The following is a 26,236-nucleotide window of genomic DNA, read 5'->3' as shown; positions in this document are numbered from 1 at the left end:
CTTTGCAAAAATTTTCTTACACCGCATGTATTTTTAAGATTCATATATATACATATGTATGTATATCATAAAATCTTTGGTCTCTCAGGTGCCAAAAAAGAAAGTAAGATATAGTTTATCTGTCTATGTGAGTGTATCTGTGTGCGTGTGTCTATCTATGTGCATGTGTTGGTGGTTGGTTGTTTGCTGTTGTGTGGGCGGACAAATACCTGCCATACTGAGGGGTGGAGGCATCCATTCTCTTTACATTCGAAAATTGGAAAAATTAAATCACTTTTTCTTCATCTGTTGAGGCGGCTGGCGCTTGTGCACACGACACGACACAAGTTGCACACACACATGCATACACACACACACACACACACACACACACACACACACGCAAATAAAACTTTTGCTCACGATCTCATCATGATGATCATGATCATTATCGATGGAGCATAAATTCCCCAGAGTTCTGTTCTTCTTGGCCTGGTCCCTGGCATGTACTTGTCGCACCCGCTGTATTTTGGCCATATAAACCAGAGAGACAGAGAGAGAGAGAGAGCATAAGAGAGGGAGCAGAGGCACAGAGAGTGGGGACGTGGGGCGCTCCACTGCTGGCTATATAGTTTTTTTTTTTTTTTAATTGATCTTTTAAAGCATTTGCGTGGGGCTAAATCTATATGTATATATACATTGATTGTATAAGTATAATTAATATGAGAGAATTGGGGGGATGGGGAGGGACAAAGTCTCTCTCTCTCTCTCTCTCTCTCTCTCTCTCTCTCTCTCTCTCTGACTTCACCCTTTCCTCCGGTATCCGATCATTACAGCATTCGACAGACATCATCATGGCAAACATCATGATTGGAAAAATCGAACAAACAGGTGCTTACAGAAAATTTGTTCTTTTTGGAAAATATTTGAAAAAGAAAAAGTTAAAAATTTGCCATAGATAAACATTTGATTTGCACATTTTTTCAACCTTTTATTTGCAGTTTTTCCATTGCAAAGATTTTTATTTTTCATAGCAATACTTTTGTTGTTTATAATTTGTAATTTTAATATGATTCTATTAGATAATAATCTAACATAAAATTCCTGTCTAATATTTAATAAGCAAAAACTTACCACCCAGCAATTTTTATACAGATTCGGATCGAAAAAGATTCTCCAATCCCTTTTCTGATTAAATATTCATAAATGAGCTCATGCTTCAATCATAGTTGACTCCTTTGTCGGGAGAAAATGCTATCCTAGCCACGACTCCTCTTTATGAGTTTCTTTTAACCTCTCTCTTCAACCAATTTCGACGAATTTTAGAGTCATATATTTGATCATAAACAACTAGTTTTATCAATTAGTGGTAAGCGACAATTAAGAACCATATTTCAAATCATAAGCGACTAATTGAAGAGTCTTATTTTGACTCACATCGACTCTCTTTCAAGTCGTATTTTAATCATGTAAGTGACAAGAGGGACAAGAGGGCTCAAAAAAAGACTCATAAGAGTGATTTCTGTTAAAAGAATCTTCCAAATGTTTGGTGTATTAGTTTACCCTAAATGGTTCCAGTTGAATTGCACGAAAGAGTCTTTCAAGAAAATGATTTGACAATTGAGATTAAAAAGATTTTCCACGCCATTTTCTTATATTCTATGTTTATTTTCTTTTCATTGGGAATTTGGAATAAATTATTTATTTCTCTAACATTGACGAATCATTTGCGGTTAAATGAAAAATTATGCTTGAAATTTCGACAAATTAAAACAACATGCAAAAAGGTCAAACTAGTTCAAGGCAGAATACGATATCTTGTGTATTTTGGGTATAACATGAATTTTTAACAGAATTTCAACAAATTTCAACGAATTTCAACATATATAAATTAGCATTCAAAATTGATGGACAGTTCAATAGTGCTAATGGTTGAAAAAAGGGTAAGATCTAGAGGCTAGAAGAGCTATGCTCCCCACCATTCGTGTTCTAGGTCGAGAGATGTATGTATGTATGTACATACAAAATAATGAGGCAATGCAACAATAACTAAACAACTAAAACAAAAACTTGATGTGAATTTATGGGTTTATGTAAAAATAGAGAAAATGCATCTCATTGCATCTGATATATAGAAAGAACTACTACGTATATTTTGGTTGTGATTATTGCTATTTTTGCCACACACAGACAGCAGAAAAACGGCAAAAGGCAAATGGCAACAAGATGGCCAATGGAGCTTAATGTAATGCAATATTAAGAATTCTCTTGCTATAAATATCCATATACATACATACATACATATATGATTATAATTTGTCGAAAATCGGCCAAGATTTCTGATTAAAAAAACGTTGTTTTTTCTTTAGCCTTTTCTTCTATGTATTATGACTGCAAAAACATCGGCTACGTTTCACTTTATTTAACAAACTTTTCCAAAAAAACAAAAAAAAAAAAACAACAAAGCGTTAATTGGGTCATAAATTAATTTACCATATTTTCCAGATGATTTTTTTATCCCGAAAATGTTATGCATAAAGTCTAGACGAAAAGGATACCCAGTACCAAAATAGACAATTACCTTTTGAATTCAAATTCTTAGTTTGCCTTATTTGCTCTAAATTTAAAGAAATTTCTAATAATTATATTTTTGTTATGGCGCATTGAATTTATTGGAACTATCCACGATTAATCTGTTGATATGATGTTCTTTGATATATAGCCTGAATATACCTTTTAGTTCAAGGAAAAACAGGTCATAAAGAAGGTGTGTGATAGTCTTTTTATACCCTTTGAGATGGGGTATATTTTAATTTTGATCCAGATTGAAAGACCAAAGCACAACAAATGTTCTATGACACGATCAGGAATAGAACAGGAATGTGAATCCTTGATTTGTTCTTAACTTATTGGATTATCAGGAAATGACAGCTAATGATAGGATGTTTAAACGTCTTGATATGGACTGATTCCCAAACTAGTTTAGCCAGACTAACTTTTTCTGATTTAGAGCTTCTGATATCAAATAAATGAACTCAATTTGATCTTTATAAACCTCAATATCCACAGACTGTAATTAAGTCAAGTTTAAGATGATATTTCAATTAATGTATGATGCAAAAGAGTTTGAACCAAAAAAAAAGAAAAATCCATCATAAAAGTACTCTTAAGAGTATTCAATTTAGACACGGGCCAGTTTAACTCAAAACATTGGTTATAGATAATGTCTATACATACACGTGCGTATGTATATGTATAGGTTTTTTGTTTTTGGAATTTTAAAAATAAATTTCTGATCAGTGTAATTAGAAATGGGAATGGGAATAGCAATGAGGATGAAAGAGTCAGCATCGGGTTGGGGAATTGTGTGGAAACTGCGTCAGTCGGTCAAGTTTAAGTTTATTTTTTACTTTTCATTTTTCTTGATTTTGTTTTTGTTGTTTGCTTCTCTGTTTTTCAAATATTCGATAATTGATTAGAATTTTGCATATGCTCCAATCAAACGAAATGAACCGAGACGAAACGTAACTTTTCTTTTTGACATTTAACAAAAATTTTATAAATTATGAGCAACATTTTTTGTTGTCGACAAAAAGAAATAACACTTTTCGCTGAGAAAATGCACATGAAAAGCAAAAGGTGTTTCATTTTAGTCACACAAAAAAACCAAAGAGAAAAAAAATAAATAAATGAAAACAAGCAAAAGATGAAAAATTCATTTGCCAGCCGAAACGCATAATTTCAAGTGAAAGGCAAAAATATTAAAACAAAAATTTACCGCAAAATTTTAAGTGAAACAATAATAAAACAAAACAAAAACAGAAAAAAAAGAACAGAAAAAATGAAAAATGTATTCATGTCACAGAACAACCGAGGGCCATAACGAACTATTGATACACTTTATAATTTATGAATGTTGTTAGAGACACTTTGTAAAGTAGAGAAAACGCTAATAGCAATGTTTTGGTTGCCAGATAATGAAATTGACAACAAAAGTTGGAATATATAAATATGTATAGATATATAACATAGGTTTTTTTGAATGGTTTGCAAATAGCATACTAAAATGCACATACCCTTGGGCAAAGGGCATTCTCAACTATTGAATAAGATTTTTTGGCAACGTTTTTGCGGGAGATATGTACGATATATGCGGGTATATACATTATTTTAGTTTCTTCCAACCAGATGCCTTTACGTAATGAATTTTTACAGAAATAAGTCGACGAGGGGAAAAAAAACTAATATTAAGTAAAGTGGCCTTTAAGTGAGCCGCATAAACAAATCACTCGAGTGACACACTTTCCTGTTTGGTTGTCATAAATATTTTCAACAATTTCTTTTGCGAAATGTGAGTACATTTTTTTTTTTTTTGTTCTTTTTGCCTTTTGACAGGCAAATGAAAATAATTTGTTATCTGCTCCTCATTGTGTGAATGAGATGTGAGATTTGCTTTGTGTTCAACATTCTACTTATTGACTTTTCATTTTCGTTTTTCTTCATTTCGTTTCTGCTTGATTTGACAAAGGCCAGGACATAGAAAATTTGACAGCACCATTTCAACGGAAAATCAAAAAAGAAACAATACAGTGAAATGGCAACAAAAAAAATTAAAGACAAATTTCACAAAATTCATAGAAATTAACGTGGCAAACTTGAAGTTTTCATCTGCTGTGTGCAGATGAGACAAAACATATGAACAAATGAATGCAATATTTGCATTGCCTGCTTTTGGGCAAAAATTGTGTTGCATACTTTTTAGAGACGCTGCCAAAATTCGCTATTATCCATTTTTGTGATAATAAGTCCAAACGTGATATTTGTGTGCTATTTGTAGGAAAACGAGGAAATTTAAATTTAAAATTTAAAAATGATTGAGAACTTTTTGTTGTTTGACCCCCTCGAATCAGGGCATATGAAATTAAAAGAGGGTTAACGAAAAGGAGTTATCTTAACTAGTTCAAAAGTTAAGTTAGTTAGTTTTTCACGAACTTTACTTTAGAAGCTAAAACATTGTGTCTATGCACCCATCCCTTTCCATTTCGGTGTCATTTTGTCAAAAAAAAAAAACATAGTTTTAATGATGAAACTAAATACATAAATAGACATTTGTGCATATAATTTCAATTCCATCACAAACATGACATTTTAAGTGTGTTTATTTCGACAAAGGCATGACACGAAAGTATTAATGGCCTAGACCACATAAAAGACAAAATAAACATTTGCAGATTTTCATGTATTGTCATCGTTGGAAACATTGTGGCGTATACGTAATATTAGGCACTCTGAATGGTAGAGCAGTTTGTCCTACTTTTTTCAGTTCACGTTTTCAATGCTCTAATTGCTCTGGACCAGACCAACACATAATGCTTATATGAAAGGAACAGAAACTCTCTTCTTACATTATTTTGAATCTTAGAACAATAAAACTTAGATAAAATCTTTTTCGTTTTACGATTAAATTATTATCTAATAAATGTAAATGCTATTCTAGAGCATATAAATTTCGATGTTCCCCAAATATGAATACGCTTTTAGCTCTTTTTCATTTGTATTATAAAAATAACAAATTTTTCTATACAAGATATTATGATTATCCTCTCATACATGACAATTTAAGTGGCTGGCTCACATCAATATAATACATATCAAAAATTAACTCATAGGGATCAAAAGAAATTTGCATTAAGACTTAACCTACAGTACATACGTACATATATGTATATATATATATATATATGTCAACTCTGAAGAAAAATGCCAACGAAAATGACATCATCAAGCCAAAATGCAAATTGGGCCATAAACAAACATATGTACAATATATGGTATTTTATATATGTATGAAGTATATGGCCAATTGTGGGACGATTTGTAGCTGTCTCGTTGAATGTCAGTGCACTTGTGGGCATGATCTCAATTGCTTCGAGTGCATATACATATATATATGTATATAGTATGCAGATTTTTGCATTTCGCCAAAAATATTGATAGGGAATACTAAATATATAAGTATATGTATATACAATGTATATTACACATAGACAGCCGCAGGCAAGGACGCCCATGATTTTAGCTTTTGAATGAAATTGATGACGACGAAATGTTTTGGTTTCATATACACATTTTTGTATTTATTCTCCATTCATTTATAAAGGAAAAAAAATTGCATCAAATATTAATAAATTAAAAACTTAATAATCAAAATATCGTACAATCAAATGTTGTTCGTTCGATTTGCTTTCGTTAAGTTAGTATAATACAAAACAAGTGAGGATATATATATATTTATATAGAAATATATAGTTCATTCATGATGATCCTATGCAGTCAGAGTAGATGGCGGCTGGAAGCTGGAACTGAGTGCAATTAGGTATTGGATTTGACTTTTTTTGTTTGTTTTTTTTTCGGTTTTTGTTTTTTGTTTTGGGGGGACTTTATGAACATGTCTAAAAAAGAAATGTAATAAAGAAGATAAATCATACATATCATATCATATTAATATATCAGTTAATATTAGGCAAAAACAAACAGCTCTGGCATCAAGCACACAGCCTAGAAAAGCGGATAGAAATTGGCATCTTTTAGTATATCGAAAGTGTCAACTACTGAGCGAGCTGGTACCATTGAATCAGTTGAATTGGTTAACATGTTATTTGCATTTGTATCAATTGGATTGAGTTCGAGGGGTTCCTCTATGGATGAAGCCGGTGTAAGGCATCGACTCTGGCCCGTGCTAATGGTGGAAAGCAAATTCTGTTGCGTTGATTCGGGTGTTAAATTCGTTGATACCGATATGGGAGCTATTTCGGCTAAAGCTGCGTTTAATGCCTCATCGAGCAAGGAGGAGGATGGCTCGATTTGTTCGATACTTGCCTCCTTGGTTACCTTCTTGCGTTTCTTTGTCTTCTTTTTGACTGACGAAGGCTCCTCGGTAGGTGCCGATTCGGCTATATTTTCCAGTGTTTCACCCACTAGAGCCAAACTAGCACGTGGTGAGAATGGACCCGTACCATTATTATCATCTGCATTTGTGATGCTACTTTTCGAACTACGACGTGAACGTGACTTTCTTTTGGTTGAGTCCAATGAATCCTCTTTGGTTTGCCTATACATTTGATTATCTGAATCGTTATCATTGTCCTCTTCGTAGGATTTTCGTGACTTTTTCTTACTTTTCTTCTTTTTGGGTTTTTCGATAGTCTGAGGTTCTTCGATAATCACTTCTCCCTCACCGTCTAAAGTGTGATCCAATTCGGTTTGAGTCTCCTCAACAACATCTGGCAAAACTTCACGTATAGGACTACGACTGAAAAGCGTAATGCTTTCACCGCCAAAACTATAACGACGATCAATCAGTTCTCCGCCATCTATTCCATCTTCTGTATCTGCAATACCATTCTCTTCCAGCAACATTTCAGTTTCTTCGTTACCTTCGTTCGTGTTTGCCATTTCGCTATTATGATTTTCTTCGGTTTGATTACATTCGTCATTATCGTCGAGTTTGAAATTCTTTCGCCAATTGTATTCCCTTTTGGGTATGTAATTCATATCCACTTCTATATCATCTTCCAAAGCATTTACCTGTAACTGAGGATTATAACCGTAACGTGTACGAAGACGTGTTGATTGCCTTGCGGCAATATGAGCATCACCTAAATAACGAATTTCCGAATTATCTCTTTCCAGGGTCAGGCCCAAGGCGATATCGACCTCATTATGTCTAGGGGATTTATTGAGTTCCCTTGTCTTGGCCCACAAGACATAACGACGTTCGCTATCTGAACTAGATTTCTCTTTATCGGATTCACTTTGATCAGCATCGGGCAATTGTTCTTGAACCATTGTCTCATAGTCTCTTAGAATGCCCGACTGCTTGCGATTTTTTATAGCATCATTGTAGATTTGTTCGATGAACGAGTCCGGATCGGAATAGGGTGTGGCACCACCTACAGCACCATCGCCCAGAAAATCTTCCACATCTTCGACTTCATCCCAATCTTGAGCTCTTCGATTGGCATAACGATCGGTATTACGTTCGGCCTCTTCGCATTCCGATGTATCGTGATGAGACTCGTCTGTCGGTTGTGTACGTTCATTATAATCCGAGATGCCCTCATCAAGCTCAAATTCATATTCCTCATCGTCGATTTCTACGACAGTTTGGCGTTCATCTTCACTGTCATTCGAACTAATTTCATCCCCGTCTGCTCCACCCGCTATACCACCTTCTCCGTCTGCTCCAATGATATCGAAATCGTAAATGGCATTGGTGGCATCAAATTCTGCTGCCTCTGCTTCAGCTGCTAGAACAGCTTGGGCCCATGATTCTTCGTCTTTAATTTCGTTTTCGTCATCGTCTCGTCGCGATAGAATATCCAATTCAGTATAATTTTCTGGTTCTAGGGTATAAAAGTCCTCTTTTAGCCAAGTTCTTGTTCCAGTTAAAGTTCGCACTTCAATTTGTGATATGTAGACATAATCATCGCTTGGGTATTCTTCTACAGGCTGCTCTTGGGCCAGAGAGTATCTACGAAAATGATGATACTCTTCGGGCTCTAAATCTCCACAACCATACGAATCTAAAGCTGAATCAGAGGCCCGTCGTTCACTGTCTAAAAAATCAGCATTCAAATGACGAGAAAAATTTTCAAAATTTACACTTGAAGCGGCCAATTTGTCCAGTAATTGATCCTGCATATCTCTTCGCGCCACTTCCAACTCAATATTATTCAGAGTGGCAATACCTTCATCTTGGTCCCTTATTGGTGAACGGCTTTGACTGCGCGACCTTTGAAATTCAGCTGTGCGATGACGTAAGTCATCCAATTTGGAAAGATCTAACGACTCGCCCACATAGGTAGAGCGCTTAAATCCACTATTTATCGATTCTTCTTGCATACGTTGTGTATCCTTTAGTTCTTCGGAAAATGTGCGTTCATATTCACTAGTCTTGGGCTTGGCACCATGTCGATTTTCGGTTAAGGAATCTAAAATTGCAGCCTGTATTTCACGTTGTGCCCCTGCCTGTTCTCTAGCTAACCCAACTTCAGGCATTGGTGAGACACTACGAGATTGTCGATTGTCTTCATCAGTTCTACTTAGGTCAAGGGATTCGCCCACATAGGTAGACCTTTTAAAATCATTCGCCTTCAGTTCGCCTTGTAAATCTCTGGCTACTTCGGACATTGTGCGATCATAGGCTGGCAAAAGTTGTTCACATTCCGATGCTGTGGGACTTAGAACTCTCAGCTCAACTTCTTCATTGGCATTTCTAAATTTTTGTAAAGCTTCTATATCCAATTCCCTCTGCTTGATTTTACCGGCTAAAACAGTTTCCCATTCCTCGTTATGCTTAAGCAAAGTCCGCTGATCAGAGCCCTCAAGATTCAGCATTAAGTGAAATTCCTTTTCACTAGATGGTGATTTTGATTGGGAACGTGATGGTGATCGAGATCGCGATAGGGATCGGGATCGAGAGGGTGACAAAGATCTCATATCTCTTGAACCAGCAGATTCTTCTACAATTTCATAGACATATTCCACAGTGAGTCTTACTTCTGGTTCGGGTGTACGGGCTCTTTCTTGCAATTGTTCAAAGAGCATATCATTCTGAGCAATTAGTTTATCACGACGCTTTTGCAGGCTTTGTTCGAGATTAGCAGCGCTGGGTAAGGGAGATCTTGAACGAGAATGTGAATGGGTGGAACGTGCACGATTTAAACGCAGTTGTTCAAAGAGTTTTGCCATACTTTCAGGCGTATCAACCGGTTCGGCTTCCTCTTCAACCGGTTCTACTGCTTTATCTTCGGAAGGAGCTTCAATAATCTCAATTACAGGTATAACAGCTGGGGATATTGCTTCAAAAATTTCTATGACAGGTATAACAGCTGGAGACATTGCTTGCGGAGCTTGTTCTACTTCTATATGGAGTTTCTCGAAAAGTTCATCATTGTGTTGTGTTCGCTTTAGACGACGAGTTTCTAAGCTCTTAGCTATATTATCAGCTGTAGGCAATGGCGAACGTGATCTTGATCTAGATCTGGATCTTGAATTACGTTCGGCTCGCAAATTTTCAACAAATAACCGCATTTGTTCTCTAGTCGAATTCTCTGTATCGTCATTCATTGGCTCGTCTTCAGCTAAATTGTTGATTTCTATAACGGGTTGAGGTAGCACTACATCTGATTTATCTTGGCTGTTAGTTTCGACCACTTCCATGGGACTATTCCGACCACTGTCAGAGGAGTTGGACAATCTTTCCATTAGCTCATCATTATGCTTAATCAACTTCTGCCTTCGCTTAGTAATGCTTCTCTCCAAGTTTTCAGAGGTAGGAAGAGGTGATCGAGAACGTGATCGCGAGGCGGAAGAATCTTTTGCACTGTTTTGTTCGACCTCAGATCCTTGAGCTTCAAAAACCATGGGCATTATCTTTTCATGACCATTCGTAGCATCATCGGCTACATTTTGCAGTGGTAGTGATTCGTCGATGTGATGAATGGGCTCGTTATCATCCATGTTCATTGTTGACTCCAATAGTTGCAAGACTGCTTCACAATTTAATTCTCCCGCGGGCAAACCATCTGGAGTATCATCATAGACCTCCAACGTATGCTCATTATCCACGTCCATTTCATGGGCAACATTTTTCGGCTGAGGCGAAGGATTTCGGGAATTGGGACGGGATCTTGAAGGATTAACGGAGGCGGTAAAGTCATAAAAATCACTTATACCCTCCATTAGTAAACCATATTGATCTCGCCAAGGAGCTGTGTCCGGCTCACGTACTGCAATTGTCGGTGGCTCTGGTGTGTGGCTGGCCGACCAGCGTTCTTCATATTGCACCATTTCGTCAATGCGGGGACTACGTCTTAGGCCAGGTGAAGTGCGGGACTGCTCCTCCGTCGCAGTGGAGGTCTGCAGCTGTTTTGGCATAAGCAGGCGGGAAGCAAAAGCATACAAAGAAGCACAATGGTTAAGGCAATTAAAGCTTGATTAAGGGTTTATAGCGTGAGGTATGTGTTTTTTTTTTGTGTGCTAAGCTCCGCTGGAAACTTACATTCGACTTGTTGTCGCTTAGGCTGGAAGTGTTATCCAAATCATCTTTTTCCTGTCGAAATAAATGCCTTGTAACTATTTTTGTTACATTGATCGCACATAATACTTACCTTGCTGATCTGTTGTGTTAATACCGAGGCAGCCTCTAAGTTCTGTTCTTTACTTGCCTCTTCAAATGACGAGGATTTCGGTACAATTTTCGCCTCTGTTGGCTCAATAACCTCCTCACCGGATGCGTGTTTATCCAGTTCCAATTCCTCTTCGTCTATGGACAAGGCTTTTTCGCGCTTCCAGAATTCCGTATCCTTGTAGTGCTCCGGTACTATTTCACCCCAAGGGCTAGTATTTTCTTCGCCAAGCATTTCTAGTGTTCCGCCAGCTTCGGCAGATGAAGAAGCCGGTTTCATATCCTTAGCCGGACTACGTTTGTGTCGTCTATGATGCGGTTGCTTAACCCTTAACGTTGGCTCGCTACTGTATTTGATGGGATTGTAGTCCTCTCTATCGCCATGTCTCAGCTCCTCCTCCTCCAGCGACGTAAACATCTTAAGCTCTTCTTCTCGCGAAGTACGAGAGTCCCGTGATGAATTCGAACTGCCACTGGAACGCCGCTTTTTAAAGGCTCGACGCCTGCCAGAACCATCTTCACGTACCAGAGGGCGTGATTTAATGCCATCGAGAGAACGTAAATAATCTTCGGTATACTGAACATCGGGTATATAGTCCTCACCCTCGGGCTCTGGACGTTCGGCTTCAGAGGGTTGTGTGCTAAACGAGGACTGTTGACTGGAATTGGGTTCTATGGAAGAACCTTCGTCCGAAACACTGGGAAAAGTTAACGTTTTGCTTTTCATTTGATAGGGTTCTTCCACAATCGCACCACCACTCGTTTGTCCATATTGTGTTTTAACTTTTTGCACTACTACGGCGGGTTCTTCATCAACGGGCTCTTCAAATCTGGGCGGCACAGTCTTCTTAATGCAAAGCTCCTCTTCTACAGGTTGCATACCCAGATATTCCTCATCATCATCTTGCTTTTGAGCTGCTTGGAGCATACGTTGTTGTAGCATAACCATTTCCTCTTCGGCTTCCAGAAAGCGACGAGCATTTTCCTCAATCATTTTCTGTTTTGTTTCCAAATCGGATTTACTGGATAGCAGTCGACGAGACTGCTCTTCTAGGAGAGCCTCCTCTTCCAGTTCACTTTCGGTGGCGCTGAACTTACGTCCCCGTTCGGCGGCCAACAGACGTTCCACTATTTCGGCATCACGCTGGGCTTGTTCATCCTCATTTTCGTCTTGTTGCTGTGCCTCAAAGAGTTGTCGCTCAATTTCCTCTTCGGCTAGGATCCTTTGACGTTCATTTTCGGCTTCGAGTAATCTGCGGGTATTTTCCTCTTCTTCAAGCTGTTGTTGCAGCAGTAATCTTTCATTCTCCTGCCTTTGATTTTCAGCTGCTATCAATTTGCGTTCATTTTCCTCAGCCTCTTGCCGCAATCGCTCCCTCTCTTCACGTTGCCTCTCAGCTTCTATGAGTTTACGCTTGTTTTCTTCACGTTCCTGTTTTATTCTTTCGTTCTCCTCGCGTTGTTTTTCAGCCTCAATAAGTTTGCGTTCGTTCTCTGCGGCCTCGCGTTGTCTTTCAGCTTTCTCCTTCTCTTCTTTGATTTTCCTTTGCCTTTTTTCTTCGTCCTCGGCTTGTTGTTGTTTTTCGTTTCGCAACTTTTCTTCTGCCTCGGCTAATTGTCGGCGAGTTTCCTCTTCAATTTTTTGCTGACGCTCTAATTCAATGGCCAAATCTCCTTTCGGATCGACACGAAATCCGTTGCTATAGCAAACACCATCCTGCATAACATTTGTACCAGCCAGTGCTTCCCTTTCGGCCGCCTCAGTGATTTCCTTATCTAATCGCTGGCGATAACGTGTCAATTCCTCTCCACTCTCTGGCAACGAATCCGCATTGGGATGCTGGCCCGACCAGTGATAGAGTTGTCGGGCAACAAATGCAAATTCCAAAGCTCCTAGATAGCCAATTAGCAAGGAGAATATTAGTTCACCAATGCCGGCTAGAGCGGCCTCCTCATTGGCATTGGCCATTTCTGATGTTGGTTTTGTGTCGTTTCAAGCGTGTTCAGCTTGCGTAATGCGCCGAGAATGCACTGAGAATGGTGATTTTGTTTTTTTTGTGGGCTAGTGGGTCTCTCCCCGCGTCCCCAATCAATATTCTTTCGGTATAAAAATATATCACGCACTCAACTCACTCTCACCCAACCCAGCCACACACACACTTTGAGTATTCGCTGGCAAAGTGATTAGGTAATTGAATGATACAAAATTTTCGTACGATTTTCAAAAACAAAAATGTGTTGCCGATGGCTTTGGTACGCGTCATATAAACATTTGATTTTTCGTATATATTTCTTTTTTTTTTTTTTTGTTTGCAATATTTTCTATATTTTCCTTTCGACTCTATTTTCTTTCACTTTAGGTTTGACGAAGAAGAGAGACAAGCCCGGACATCTTTAGTTGCTGCTGGCTGCTGGTGCTAGCTGCAGTTGTTGCCAGTTAATCGATCGTCTTGCAACTGATTAATGTCATCTACCATTAGAACTATAGCTATAAGGGCCCTCTGAGTGAATCACACGGTAGAGAGCTAAAGCCAAAGCGAAATACAACAACGAAAAGAAAATGCGAAAAGGCGCTAATTGATGGCCAAGGAGCGCGAACGAAAAACAACAAGGTATTTTGGCGACTGTCGCCTCTATTGCATTTGGTTCTGACTATGGGGCGCTGGGTGTGTGTGTCAAGTGCCCCAGTCTAATGGGAGAATTGGCCAACTAAAAGGGTGTGTCGAGGGGTGATAGAGACTAGAAAGGGGGAGGACATAAAAGAGAGCATTACCAATTGGTTCGGCCGTCTTTTTTCAGCTTTTCTTCTTTTTGTTAATCAGCTTGCCTCTCTCTCTCTCTCTCTCTCTCTTGTTTTGGTGAATGGATTTTCCATCTTTTTATTTAAATAGGAGGCACGACACAGCAGCAGCTGTTAAGTACATATCCACGAATTAGTTGGGTATATTCAGGTCTTGTGGAATATAGACAAGAAAAAAAGAAAATCTTACTAAATATATTTATTTTGAAATTCAGATGGAGATTTTGTATTTGCATTTTGGTATTCTAGCAAAGGAAAATGTTGACTTCATTGAGGATATTTAACATTTATAGTCTTCACTGATATCTTTACTCTCCACTGGTTTGATGGGTATTTCAGATGTCGCATAGTTTTAAATTTATGAGAATAGACTATATCTCTTCACACTCTTCGTTTTCGTGTTTCGCATTTTTTGCTATTTATGTTTTTAATATGTATATGTTCTTCTTCTTACTTTCGCCATTCCTTTTGGCATGGCCAATGCCAAGCGACGGCAGCCGTCCCAGCGGCAGCAGCAGCAGCAGCGGCATCTGTGTTGCAGTTGTTGTATGCCATAAATTCAAGCAACAATTTTCACTCATGACACTGACAATAACATTGCGTACACTCGGCGTATGCGTAATTTGTATACACTTGTCCCAGAAGTGTACATTCATTTTGATCTTGTTAATTTTATTAATTTAATTTGCTCAAAAACTATCAATCGCTTCTTTTTTTTTTGTGATACAATCAAATCAATAGGCAAAGTAATATAATTTTTGGAGTTTTGTGATATATAAAATCTATCTAACTATTTGAGAATATGAGTTAGGAAAATTTATAGCAAGAGTATCAAAAGATCAGCAGGCCGACAGTTTTTGGTCGCTGTTTAATTTTATGTTTTGTTTTAATTAGCAAACATTTGAAATAGTGGCAACAGCAGCAAATAAAGAATAATAATTATAATTAATTTATACCGCAGATAAATGGGTCATTCGTGTCTTTATTTATACCTAACATATGTTTTTTTTTCGTCTTGTGTGATTTTTTTTTTTTTTTTAGTGGGTTTTGAAAATGAAAGTGCTTTTTAATAGATTTAGGCTATAACCACAATGTTTTGTATGTACATATCTACAAAAGGATGAGATCAGTCAAATTCAAATGAAGGGCAGGCGAAATTTCGTTCGAGGCAAGTGTGATAATTGAAATTGAATTTGCTTTCAATACACTTTGCTATGGATCAAAGTATGTAGGTATATTTTGTTTCTTTGTTTCGACTCACACACAACTCACAATATTTTTCCGTCACACACATCCAACGTCAACATCGAATGCTGCCAATGAATGAACTGATGTAGATGGCAGCTAGTGTGTATTTTGTTCTGCTGCAGCAGCAAGTGAAGTTCAATGAAAATGCCATAACCTTTAATAAGTAGCAGTTGTAAGGGTAAGGGACATATACAAAAGCTAAGATAGAGACTGTAAAGACATCGGGGACGGTTGGGGAGGGGGGCTTCGGGGTACGGGGTAGAAGTCAGCCGTAGCCACACCTTAAGTCCATTAAAGGGAACTGCGTGCGGCAGGCGATAAAAACCAAAACTAACTAAATGACAAAAACACACAACAAAACGCACAACTTAAATTGAATGATGAGTTGATAGAGCGAAAGAGGGGACGCCTCAAAGTATGCTACACGTTTGCCAATTAGATGGCAATTCGGTGATGAAAAACTTTGAGGGTGAAACATTTCCTTTTTTGTTTTTTTTTTTTGCAAAGGACGACTCACCTCATCACAGCCAGCGCAGCGGGGCTTCAGCATTTCTGCATAATGTCGTTCACAGTAAATTTTGTCATCATGCACACAGTAGGTGAGATCCACCAGCAGCGAATTGCAGGTGGAGCAAGTGAAGCACTTTGGGTGCCACATGATACTCTCCACAAATTTGGGTGCAGCCACAACCAATTCACCCGCCGATATTTCGTTATCACAGTGAGCGCAATGCTCATCATAGGGCGCATCCTTGATGTAGGCTAGAGAGAGAGAGAGAGAGAGAGAGAGAGAGTGAGAGTGAGAGTGAGATGGGATGGAACAAATATTGCTAACCATTCTCTTACCTATATCCAAGACAATCTCATTACGAGCTGTCACAAAGTCCTCGAAAGATGCCACATGCTGCACTTCCAGATGCTTGCAATGCTCCAGCGATAGATCCTGTTTGGGCAATTGATACGCTATTTGTCGCTCTCGATTGCAGGCTCCTTCGCTATTCACTCGCGGCACCAACTCCTCGGGCAATTGCTCAAAGTAACGATTGATGCGGGATGATACCCGAACGCCTGGCGGCACCCATGTATAGCCTAGATCGCGTGCCTCTATACTGGAATCGGCATGACTGGGAGTCATCGGCTTGAAACCGAGACGCTCGTGCACATTGGTCGTTTGTTGCTGATAAATGGCATGCGCTTCGCGTGGACATTTGCACGATTGGCAGGTTTTCCTGCAAAACAAATGGAAAATAAAATGAAAATGTAGATAAAATACTTTTGGATTTAAACGAAATATCCTTCATAGGTGGAGTTTAACCTTTTTGGCACTCTGAAATTAGGAAAAACAAATGAAAGGAAAACAGGAATATTCCAGACGAGTTTTCTTTTATTGATTCTTGATATTAATTAAGAAAATTTTACTATTAATATGTCAATCTTTCGAGTGAGCAGGCTTAAAGTCATTTATTCTGTGATTCTCGAATGGTTTAATAACTAAATGCTATAAATTTTTATAACGACATCTTGCTCATTTGTTTAATTAAATAAATAAATGTTTATAAAATTGAATTAGTAAAATTGAATTGAATTTAAAATTGTATTTAGGGTATAGCTATTTAGTACCACGGTCAATGAGTGAGTTGGCCAAAAATATGCCATCTCGTTTTCCCCGCAATGTTTCTTAGCGCCATCTATCGAAAGCTTTTAAAAACTGTTTGTTTGGCCATTACCGCTTACCTTACAATGAGATCGTAAATTTCTTTTTTATCAAATACTTTGCAATAAATACTCAAGACATTCAAGCATGCATAATCCATTCCCGTCCAGGGAACATCGGATGAGGCCAATGCTATCCATAGGGGACACTCGGCATGACGATCCAGATCGAGCATTTTCACCATTTTATTTTGTAATGAATTCAACTTTAATTGGACCTTCTTTTTGCACAGTTAGACACTTTTTGTTGTTGTTGTTTTTGGTTTCTTCTCCTTTTGTTTAGTTTGTTTTTTCTTGGTTTTTTTTTTCCTTGTTTGATTACTTATTGTTATTATTTTGAATTTTGTTGTTACTCTTGGGTTTTTATTTCAGTTTTTGTTTTATTTCTTGCGTTTCTCGGTTTCTTGGTTTCTTCTTTTGTATTCTTTTTATAGTTTGACTCATCAAAATTTTGGCTATATTCTGTTGCCCTTGCTCGCCTTGGCCTTTGAGCGGCAGCCACTGCTGGGAGGGCGCCTCTATATTTTTTTTTTTTGGATACGAATAGAAAATAATGAACTTAACTGAGTTCAACACCTTTTTTCTTTTTCATTTACTTCTTCTCCTTCGTACTTCTTGTATTTCTACTTTTCTGCTACTTTTACTTGAACTGTTTCTTCTTCTTGTTCTTTATTTTCATTTGGCACGTCTGAAATTCTGTGAGTTTTGCGTTATTTGCTCATTGACATTTTGATTAAGGTGTTAATTTTGACCTTTATGCCGCCACACAAAAAATTTACGAACTGAGTTAACTTTTCACAATACCCTTTATGCAAAAGGGCATATCAACTTGGCTTAACAGACAAGGCAGCATCCCTTTTGATGACCTCTTTCAGAATGGGCGGCTATTAAAACCAGGAACTGAATTTTCATTCTAAAGTCAAACTTCATTTACATCCACACATTCATAATGACAAGCAAAATTGAGCTTAATTGTATTTATTTATAGGGCATATAAGACTTCGATACTTTCTCTAGTTTTCTATATCGTTTGGCTTCGTATTTGTTTACTATCAAAATTTATTTACATACGCAACGAAAATTCTTGAGGATTTCGGTTTTTGGTTTGGGGTTTGTGGATACGAGAAATTTTCAGTTTAGTAATTGCCTGTTTACTTATTTTTCAATTAGATACAAATAATCAGCGTCATAAATACGCCCACACCAGAGAAACAATGCCAACACAAAGTCGAAGCCTATAATCGAGAAAAAAGGGAAAGAAATGTTGTATTTGGATTTCAAATCCACGACATTTTTTTTTGGGATGCAAGAAAAAAAATGTAACCAAGTTAATTTGTTTAAAAACTCCAGAATTCCAACGCTAAAACTAGTTGCGAATTATAACTAAATAACTAAAGTTTAAAATGTTTGACAAACAGCATCGGGCGTGATCTCTAGCTAATAAAGTATTCAGTTGGAAAAACCAATATTTCTTGGAACCTAACGTTTCTTTAATAATATAAATCTGTAGAACAAGGAATGCCATTTTTTTAGGAAATGGAACGCATTTGATTTCCTTGGAGGAACTAGTTCCGCTCATGTAAGCGAATTCAATTATATTGCGGTTGGCCAACACAACACACGAACATTAAATTAAATGCCAAAATTGTATTTAGTTGGGGGAAGATTCTAAGAAAAGGGGGCGTAAATAGATTGTGTCATACCAACGAGGTGACTGTTCTCAATCCCCACCACCACCCCCGCAACGTATGGACAAATGTCACTTTAAAAAGGTTAGTGAAAAATGAAATGATATAAAATAAAAGGTAAACGCATCATCATCCACATTTCAGGGCAACTTTTTGATAAGATTAATAACACACACACACACACACACAGTGTGTGGGTGAGTGAGAGAGAGGGGGGAGAACCAGAGGTAGGATTGGCTCTGGATTGAAATGATGTCATCATCACCGTCAGAATTGTCAAATTCCATTTCCTCAACCTTTAAAAATAAAATGAACCCAAGTAGGTAGCAAAAAAAATAAAAACATACACACACACACAACATAAGATAAGCCTTCACGAGAGTTTACTCTTAGTGGAATCGTTATCAAAACGACAGGGTATAGTGGGTATACATTCTATCATCGCAAATGGACTGAAATGGTAAAGACATTGTGGCCTTTTATGGTCCTCATGACTGACGATTGAGGAACTGCTGAGTGAGGGACTGTTGTTTTGCTAATTGAGCACGACATCTAATACGGAAAATGCAACAGGTTTACATCTTACAAACTCATTACTGGGAGGAGAGATGGGGGGTGTGTGTGTGTGTGTAAGTTGATTGGCATATACATATTATAAATAGTCATATACCACATATGATTCATACTTATTGTTCAATATGCTTGTACCAATACATGTATATACATATATGCATATTTTTCTATGTGAGTATTATCAAGATCGAGTTATGTTTGTTTATCTTTCAAATCATTTTTGACTTGAGGGCGCTCGGCGGCGCACAAATGAAATGCGAGGCGAAACAGACATCCCAGGAATTTTAGTTTATATTTGCCAAATAAAATTCTTTGGGTTTGTGTCATCCAAAACTGTACTGTACTGTGGTTTGTGAAAGGGGGCGACGGGGTCGGGTAAGAAGATTCACTGTTTATCAAAATTTTTCGGAAAATGAAACTATGCCAAGTCAATCAAGTCGCAGACGGTTGAAAAATAAATACAAATATATTTTTATCAATATATTAGTTCGAAATAAATCACTAAATAAAACTTATAGTTATTAACGAACTTAAATTTAACGACTTTAACTTGCATTGTGCATGTTTATCTAGTTACCAATACTAGATATATCTTTTTAGGTATTTATCTTCTGAACAATGAATCGTGTCAACTGAAAGTACCATTTAATGTTGATATCAATATTGCATAATTATTAAACAACAGTATCTTAGACCTTGGACTATATGGTAGTTATTTATACTATCTTTGCCTTCTACAACAGATAACTGACAATATGACAAAATGCACCAATGCGACGGCGATGCCGGCGTCGACCATATGTGCTACTAATTATAATCTAGACACTTCTTTCTAATTCTTATTTTCTCCTCCTCTTCTATTCTGTTACTCGGAGGCAGATGCGCAACCTTATCGCAAAATAAACAATTAAAATGCCATTAAAATTGTGTACAGCGTTCAGATTAGACCAAAGCACATATGTCAAAAAGGAACGAAAGAACGAAAGAGACAATGAGAGAAAGAGAAGGAAAGAGAGAGGGAGAGAGAGAGTGAGTGTGTGTATGTGGTAGATACAATTATATCTTTTATTTAATTGGAAATAATAACTGATACCAACACCGACGACAAATGCGAAATCAAGGCAAAACTTTTCCCAACCAGATAAATGTAATTAAAAGCCAAAAAAGCAAAGTTTTAGGCACAACTTTTGCCACTTTCTGTGTTTGCCCCTAGAGATAAGCTGCATGATGGAAGGGGGGGGCAAGGGAAATGGAGGGCGGGAGGTAACCGCTAAACAACAATTACAATTGGTAAGCGAAAGTAGCAGCAATGGATAAAGTTGTCTGTTTATCCATTCAGATAGAACAGAATGGATATTGATGCTGTGTGCTATGCTGATTCTGAAACTGGTGACCTTTTTTTCTTCTCTGCCCCACAGGCCATAGGAAAAACCAATTTTCCACTATAATTGCACTCTACATGTTGTTGTCGCTACAAACAATAAACAATAAAAAGCTCAGCTTCGCATAAAAAGTCAACGTTGCTGTGGCAAGCAAGACCAGAAGATGAGGGACAATTGAGTAGGGAGAGGTATGGGGGGAGAGGGAGGAGGGGCAACCAACAAATCTCAATTATGAGTATCGCTGGGGCCCACTGGCCCACAACTGGGCACAAGGTGTATGAAGCCAACCACAGAGTGGGACCCCATTGCCATGGGCGTCGACTGATGGGGTTTACTCTAAAGCTAACACTGAGATAGAAGTCTATAGAATATTCCGCTTCTAGAGAGAGAGAGTGTGGCGGAAGATCATCATAGCTAGTTGGATGCGTCATGGGGCACTGCTGAGTTGCTCGCGTGACCAGGAAATTCCATTTGTCAGAGAGGCAAATTATCAGAGATCTGCGCAAATTAATGAGATATACAGCAAGAAGGGGTCAGCTGATCAGCTGAATGAGATACAAACAGGCAGAGGGCATAACTTCTGCATTAATTAGGCGGAGCAAGTAACTAAGAAATATTTTACTGTGATTTACTCTCAGAGGAATTTCAAAATAAAGACATTTAGCTTGTAGAAATAGTTTCATTTCATATTTTGCATCCGCCACGCCTTCTAAGGGAGGCTACGCCTCTGTTTGATAGTGCACCCACGCAGTTTGCTTTCGATTAAATGACTTTTAATGCGATTACGGCAGTAATAACAACAACAAAAACAACACCAACAATAAGGTAAACTAAAAAAAAAAAACAAGCTGAAAGTGCAGTAGCACAACAATACAATTGCCCTACTATAGCGGTATATATATGCATCTATATTTATGTATTTTTATATGCATTAATGTATGTATGCATGGCAACCGCTAATTGAATCAGATGAAAGACGAGAACCGGTGTGTTCCTCTTTCTAATATCACAGACTAGGTGACTAATTAACATGCAGATATATACCATATATAGAAGACATACATTATTATACCCAGTCTCAGTCTCAGTCCCAGACCCAGTCCCAGTCCCGGCTCCTCCCATTTTACATAGGTAACTATAAAAAAAAGGGGAGCCAGCTTAGTTGATATTTATGACCGGGGTTAAGCTTAATGTTCTTGTTGGCATATTCCAGTAGATAAAAAAAAAAAAAAAAAAAAGAAAAACCATTGCAACATTGTTGAAAGCCATTCGAGAGGGATAGAAGCACAGATAAACCGACAAAAGAGATGCCAGGTTGAGAGGTGTTATTATCTTTAAGTATCTGTGACTTATCATTGACAAAACACAAGTAAAACAAAAAAATAGGAAAACCAAAGTGTTAAAGTCAAATCAAATGATAAATAGTAACTAGAGTGATAAAAAGTAACAGATTGTAACTACAAGGTAAAGAATCAAACTATCTTTAGGTACCTATATATATTATCTGTATAACAAATTCAATGATTATATTAACTAGCTAAAGTTATTAACAATATGAAGAATGAAGGTTTTTGCCTGATATTGATAACTGCATTAGTCTATACAGATCTAAACATTCTGAATCATATCTAATTAAATTGGGGACCTAGAAATTTGTTTCCTTCTCTTCTGATTCGTGTAAGCTCATTAGTTGAACATTTGCCAACCTTTTTATTTTTGAATAATTTCTTAATGTATTGCTTTGTATTTACAATGCCATAAAAATTCACAACTTTTGATCTTATTATTGATGCACTTGTCACTGCATTTCAAATCTTTCACTGTTCCAGTCAGTTGAGGGTGAATATACATACATATGTACATAGATGTATGTATATATGATATATATTTATTTGCTGTGCCATATATATGTAAGTGTGTCCATGTAGCTCTTTGCGAAATCTGTTCACAATGTGTTACAAAATTAAAAAAAAAAAAACACACACAAAACGAAGGGAAATGCAATGAGCCATAAAATGGCAAAATTTGATGGGTAAAAGAAAGAAATGACACAGAAAAGAGGAGAAAGGGTGGGAGGCAAAAAAAAAAGGTCTAAGTCACTAGTTAATTAAAAATGAACTGAGTCATTAGGTTGGTTCTATAAGCCACAGATTGTTGCACACATTAAAATCAACAAATAAATTAATATGGGTATAAAAACAAACAAAACAAAAAAACCGGAGACAATAATTTTGAATGGCAAAAAAAACAAAAACAAGAAACAACGCATCGGGGGGTCAATGGACAAATTAAGAATTATCTGTATTTTAATTTTAATTAAATTTATATATTTATAATTTCATTTTTACACAACACAGAAGAAAACCCGGTGAAAAAGGCGCGCGAAAGACGCAAAGACATCTGAAAAACAAGAGTGACGACCGACGAGAGCAACGAGCAGCGGAGCGAGAGCAACGAAGGCAACCCGCACCGTTACACAATTGAATTCTAACTGAACTTCCGAGCGTCGCGAACGTCGCTAGCCGTGCTTATCGTCGTTGGCCGCTGAGCCGAAGTGGAGGCGCACCAGTTTGCCGAAGCATAGCGCATAACCGAAAAACCCAAGCAGAAAGAAAGTCTAGTGCGGGTGGGTAGATGGAGGAGCACCACCAACAGCAGCAGCAGCAGCAGCAGCAGCAAAGCAATGATAATGACACAGCACTTGTTGTTGGTGCTTCTGTTGCTGCTGCTGTTGCTGCTGCGGTTACCGGCAAATCGTCATCCATGAAGGGGACCAGAGACCCACAAGAACCGCTTATTAGCTATGCAATGCCAATGCGTTGCTTGACTTTTTTCTCTTCTTTTTTTTTCGATGACGCTCTCTTCATTAACGCAAGCGGCGACACACACACACACACATGTGTCTCTCCTTTTTGTGGATTAGGTAAAAAGCACTACACGAAAATTTACTGCGGTTTGCAAAAAAGCAACTGCAAATCATTCTTATATGCATTTCACACGAGACTCGCATGGAAGTCCATAACTACAACAGAAATAAAATAAAACCTATTTACAAAATGGATCTTAACATCCATGAATAATAAATATAACATTTTCGTTCATACTTTTCTACATATTATCTACGTCTATTTCTAAAATAATAGGTTGTAAATTTAACAGAACAATATTCTGCCTCCTATTGTTGTAATTAATTGATTAGTGAAATATTTAACAAACTTTGAACTACTTCATTCATAGGCGGATCTAGGGCTTGCCGAATCTTGCCCCTTAAAGTATGCAATAGGCTGGAAAGAATGCATTACTTTCAACAAAATGTTCACTTTTTCTTGGGCTTAATAATTGTCTATAAAGAAAGTTTGCATAGACAATTTTTTTTCCACAAGTCTTTTGAGAATTCTTCAAACAGGCTAAAAACATAGGCTGGTTATGGCATACTTTAGGGGGTACAATTCATCATGCATTCAAAATTTTCTTTAATTTATGGGAATTAATTGTAAAATAACAATTAACGATTATTAATTTATTGTTAAGATTACAATAACCCACTTTATTATGTATTTAGGCTTAAAATTGTAATATTTGTTACAATTACAACAAAAATAGATTTATCTAGGACGTCAATTGGGTTGTTTATTGACATCAATTGAAATATATAGTATTAGTTTTTAAATCCAAGTGCCAAGTTATAACTTTATTTATGCATTTTAATGTTCATTTCATAGTCAATTAAAATTTTCCTCAGTGTGAGCATAGGGCGACTTCTCCATGGACTAATGAGTTCGTCCGGCTGTCTGTCTGTTTGTCTGCCCATTTGCAGGTAATGCGCTTGGCTAACGTTTCATTTTTTTTTTTATTTCATTTTTATTTTTAAGTAGATTAATGGCCAATTGGAAAATGCAATGCCTGCTGCTTCCGTTGCGTTTCGTATTTGAATTTGAAATAAAACGGTCAAGGTCATTCTAGGCCAGGCCAGGCCAGGCCAGACGGCAGCAACTGTTCGAGTCATTTATCAAATGTAAAGATGTAACAATAAGACCAACTACTACTACAACATGAAAAGGCAACTAACTAAAAGGCCAATTGAAATTTAGATGTACAATGTACATCTCTATCTGCATATAGGTATATGTATTTGTGTATATGTATGTATGTATCTGGTCGTAAGTCGGACAAAAACCATAAAGACAACGTCAAATGGCCCGTAAAAATATTATGATGCCGCCTGTTCGTTTTGCCTGTTGCCTGTTGCCGGCACTTGGGTAAATTTTGTATATTTGCACAAGGTAGTATTATTATGGAAGAGGGCAGAGGGAATTGACTGAGTGGGTGGGTGGGTGGTTGAGTGGTTTGAGGGGTGGTGGTTGGTCGGCTGCCTGGCTGGCTGATTGGTTTGGCCAAGTGTTTTCATTCAGCAGCAAGTCAACAGACACTTTGGCACTTCAAGTCTTTTTGACTTAAGTCCAGACAAATTTCCTATGTTGTTTTCTTGTACTTTTTTTTTTTTTTTCTTGTTCTTAGCCGAATTTTCCTTTGGTCAAAACATTTCCTACTTGGCCAAAAAGATTCATTGTGATGGTCTGACATTATTTATGAGAACTTCTGAAGATTTATTTTAATTGTAAACATAAATGATTAATGGTTAGCATACCTATTCCTAGCAGCAAAAAGGGCCTTTTTGGACAGGAACGAATGAACGAACGGGCGCGCGAATACGGGCACAAAATTACTTAAGATAAAATCCCCCAAAGCAAAAGACATCTGTTATTCTGACATGGGGATTTTTAGATAACATTAACAAGCTTCTTCCTTATATATTTTTTTTTTTTTGCTTTCCTGTATTTGGTAGATAATTCAAGCTCTTTAATCATACCACTAGAATAGTTTACTTGTGTCGTGAGGGTTTTGCGATTAAGAGTAACCAGTCCGCACAGAGGTATATTAGTCCATCTTTTGAACCTTGTGAAGATTGACTGTCCACAGGGTTTGGTTTTTTTTTTTTTGTTGGTTCTGCTACTTAATTAGAAACCTTTTCGGTTGCGGCCAAGCCTTACAAATTGCATACATTATTAACATAGAGAGGGAACACTGCCCACACTGCTCACTGACACCTGACAGTCTTCCCCAGGTAATAGAGTCGAGAGCTCCTCCCATTACTTGTTCCGCATGTATGTATGTATGTAGCTTGTCCACGTCGTCAAGCTGTCTATCAATTTGATAAGCAGCCGCATTAAATGGCTCACGAAAATATCATATATACCCTTTTTACATACACACGCTCTCCCCCCCCCCCCCCCCCCCCCCCACTACCTCTCTCGATAGCGTATTGCAAAACGTGACTTTAGCTGAAACAGTTGATTAATGTTTTAAGGTAAGTGCCGGAATCAAACAGTGTTGATATGATATGCATAGTAAAATATACAGATATTAAGTATTAAAACGAAAGTGCTGTCGGTCAAGAGCAACTTTTCTTTATAGCAAATCACTAATCACTTTGCAATCGACTAGTTAATACAACATCTGAAAACCATTTTAAAGGTGTTAAAGTTCAATTTCCTTATTTTGTCAAGTTGTTTTTAGCTCTTTCCATTCATTATTCTCATTGTATATATTGAACTACCCAAAAGTTCATTAGATTTTTTCTAAAATTTTAATTACTCCAAGG

At 37.4% G+C, this 26,236-nt stretch overlaps 1 protein-coding gene across 6 annotated transcripts in view; it reads right to left on the bottom strand.

The window, feature by feature from the left end:
- Positions 1 to 26,236, bottom strand: part of LOC6643006 (four and a half LIM domains protein 2) — a 68,936-nt gene that overhangs the window by 14,475 nt on the left and 28,225 nt on the right. For 2 of the 6 annotated variants that reach the window (XM_015178292.3, XM_023176100.2), the window contains 2 exons: positions 16,065 to 16,447; positions 15,736 to 15,980 (listed from right to left, as the gene is read on the bottom strand). In XM_015178292.3, the coding sequence (XP_015033778.1) occupies positions 15,736 to 15,980; positions 16,065 to 16,447 (628 nt within the window). Of the gene's footprint in view, positions 1 to 6,156; positions 6,432 to 6,465; positions 10,909 to 11,044; positions 11,096 to 11,153; positions 13,678 to 15,735; positions 15,981 to 16,064; positions 16,448 to 16,952; positions 17,146 to 26,236 lie in introns of those variants that run through there. The other 4 variants (XM_023176101.2, XM_015178269.3, XM_023176098.2 and 1 more) reach the window with 4 other exon arrangements.

Source organism: Drosophila willistoni (assembly GCF_018902025.1).
Source record: "Drosophila willistoni isolate 14030-0811.24 chromosome XR unlocalized genomic scaffold, UCI_dwil_1.1 Seg41, whole genome shotgun sequence".
Lineage (NCBI taxonomy): Eukaryota > Metazoa > Arthropoda > Insecta > Diptera > Drosophilidae > Drosophila > Drosophila willistoni.
The sequence above is the reverse complement of the archived record's forward strand: the minus strand, read 5'-3'. Positions and strand labels throughout refer to the sequence as shown.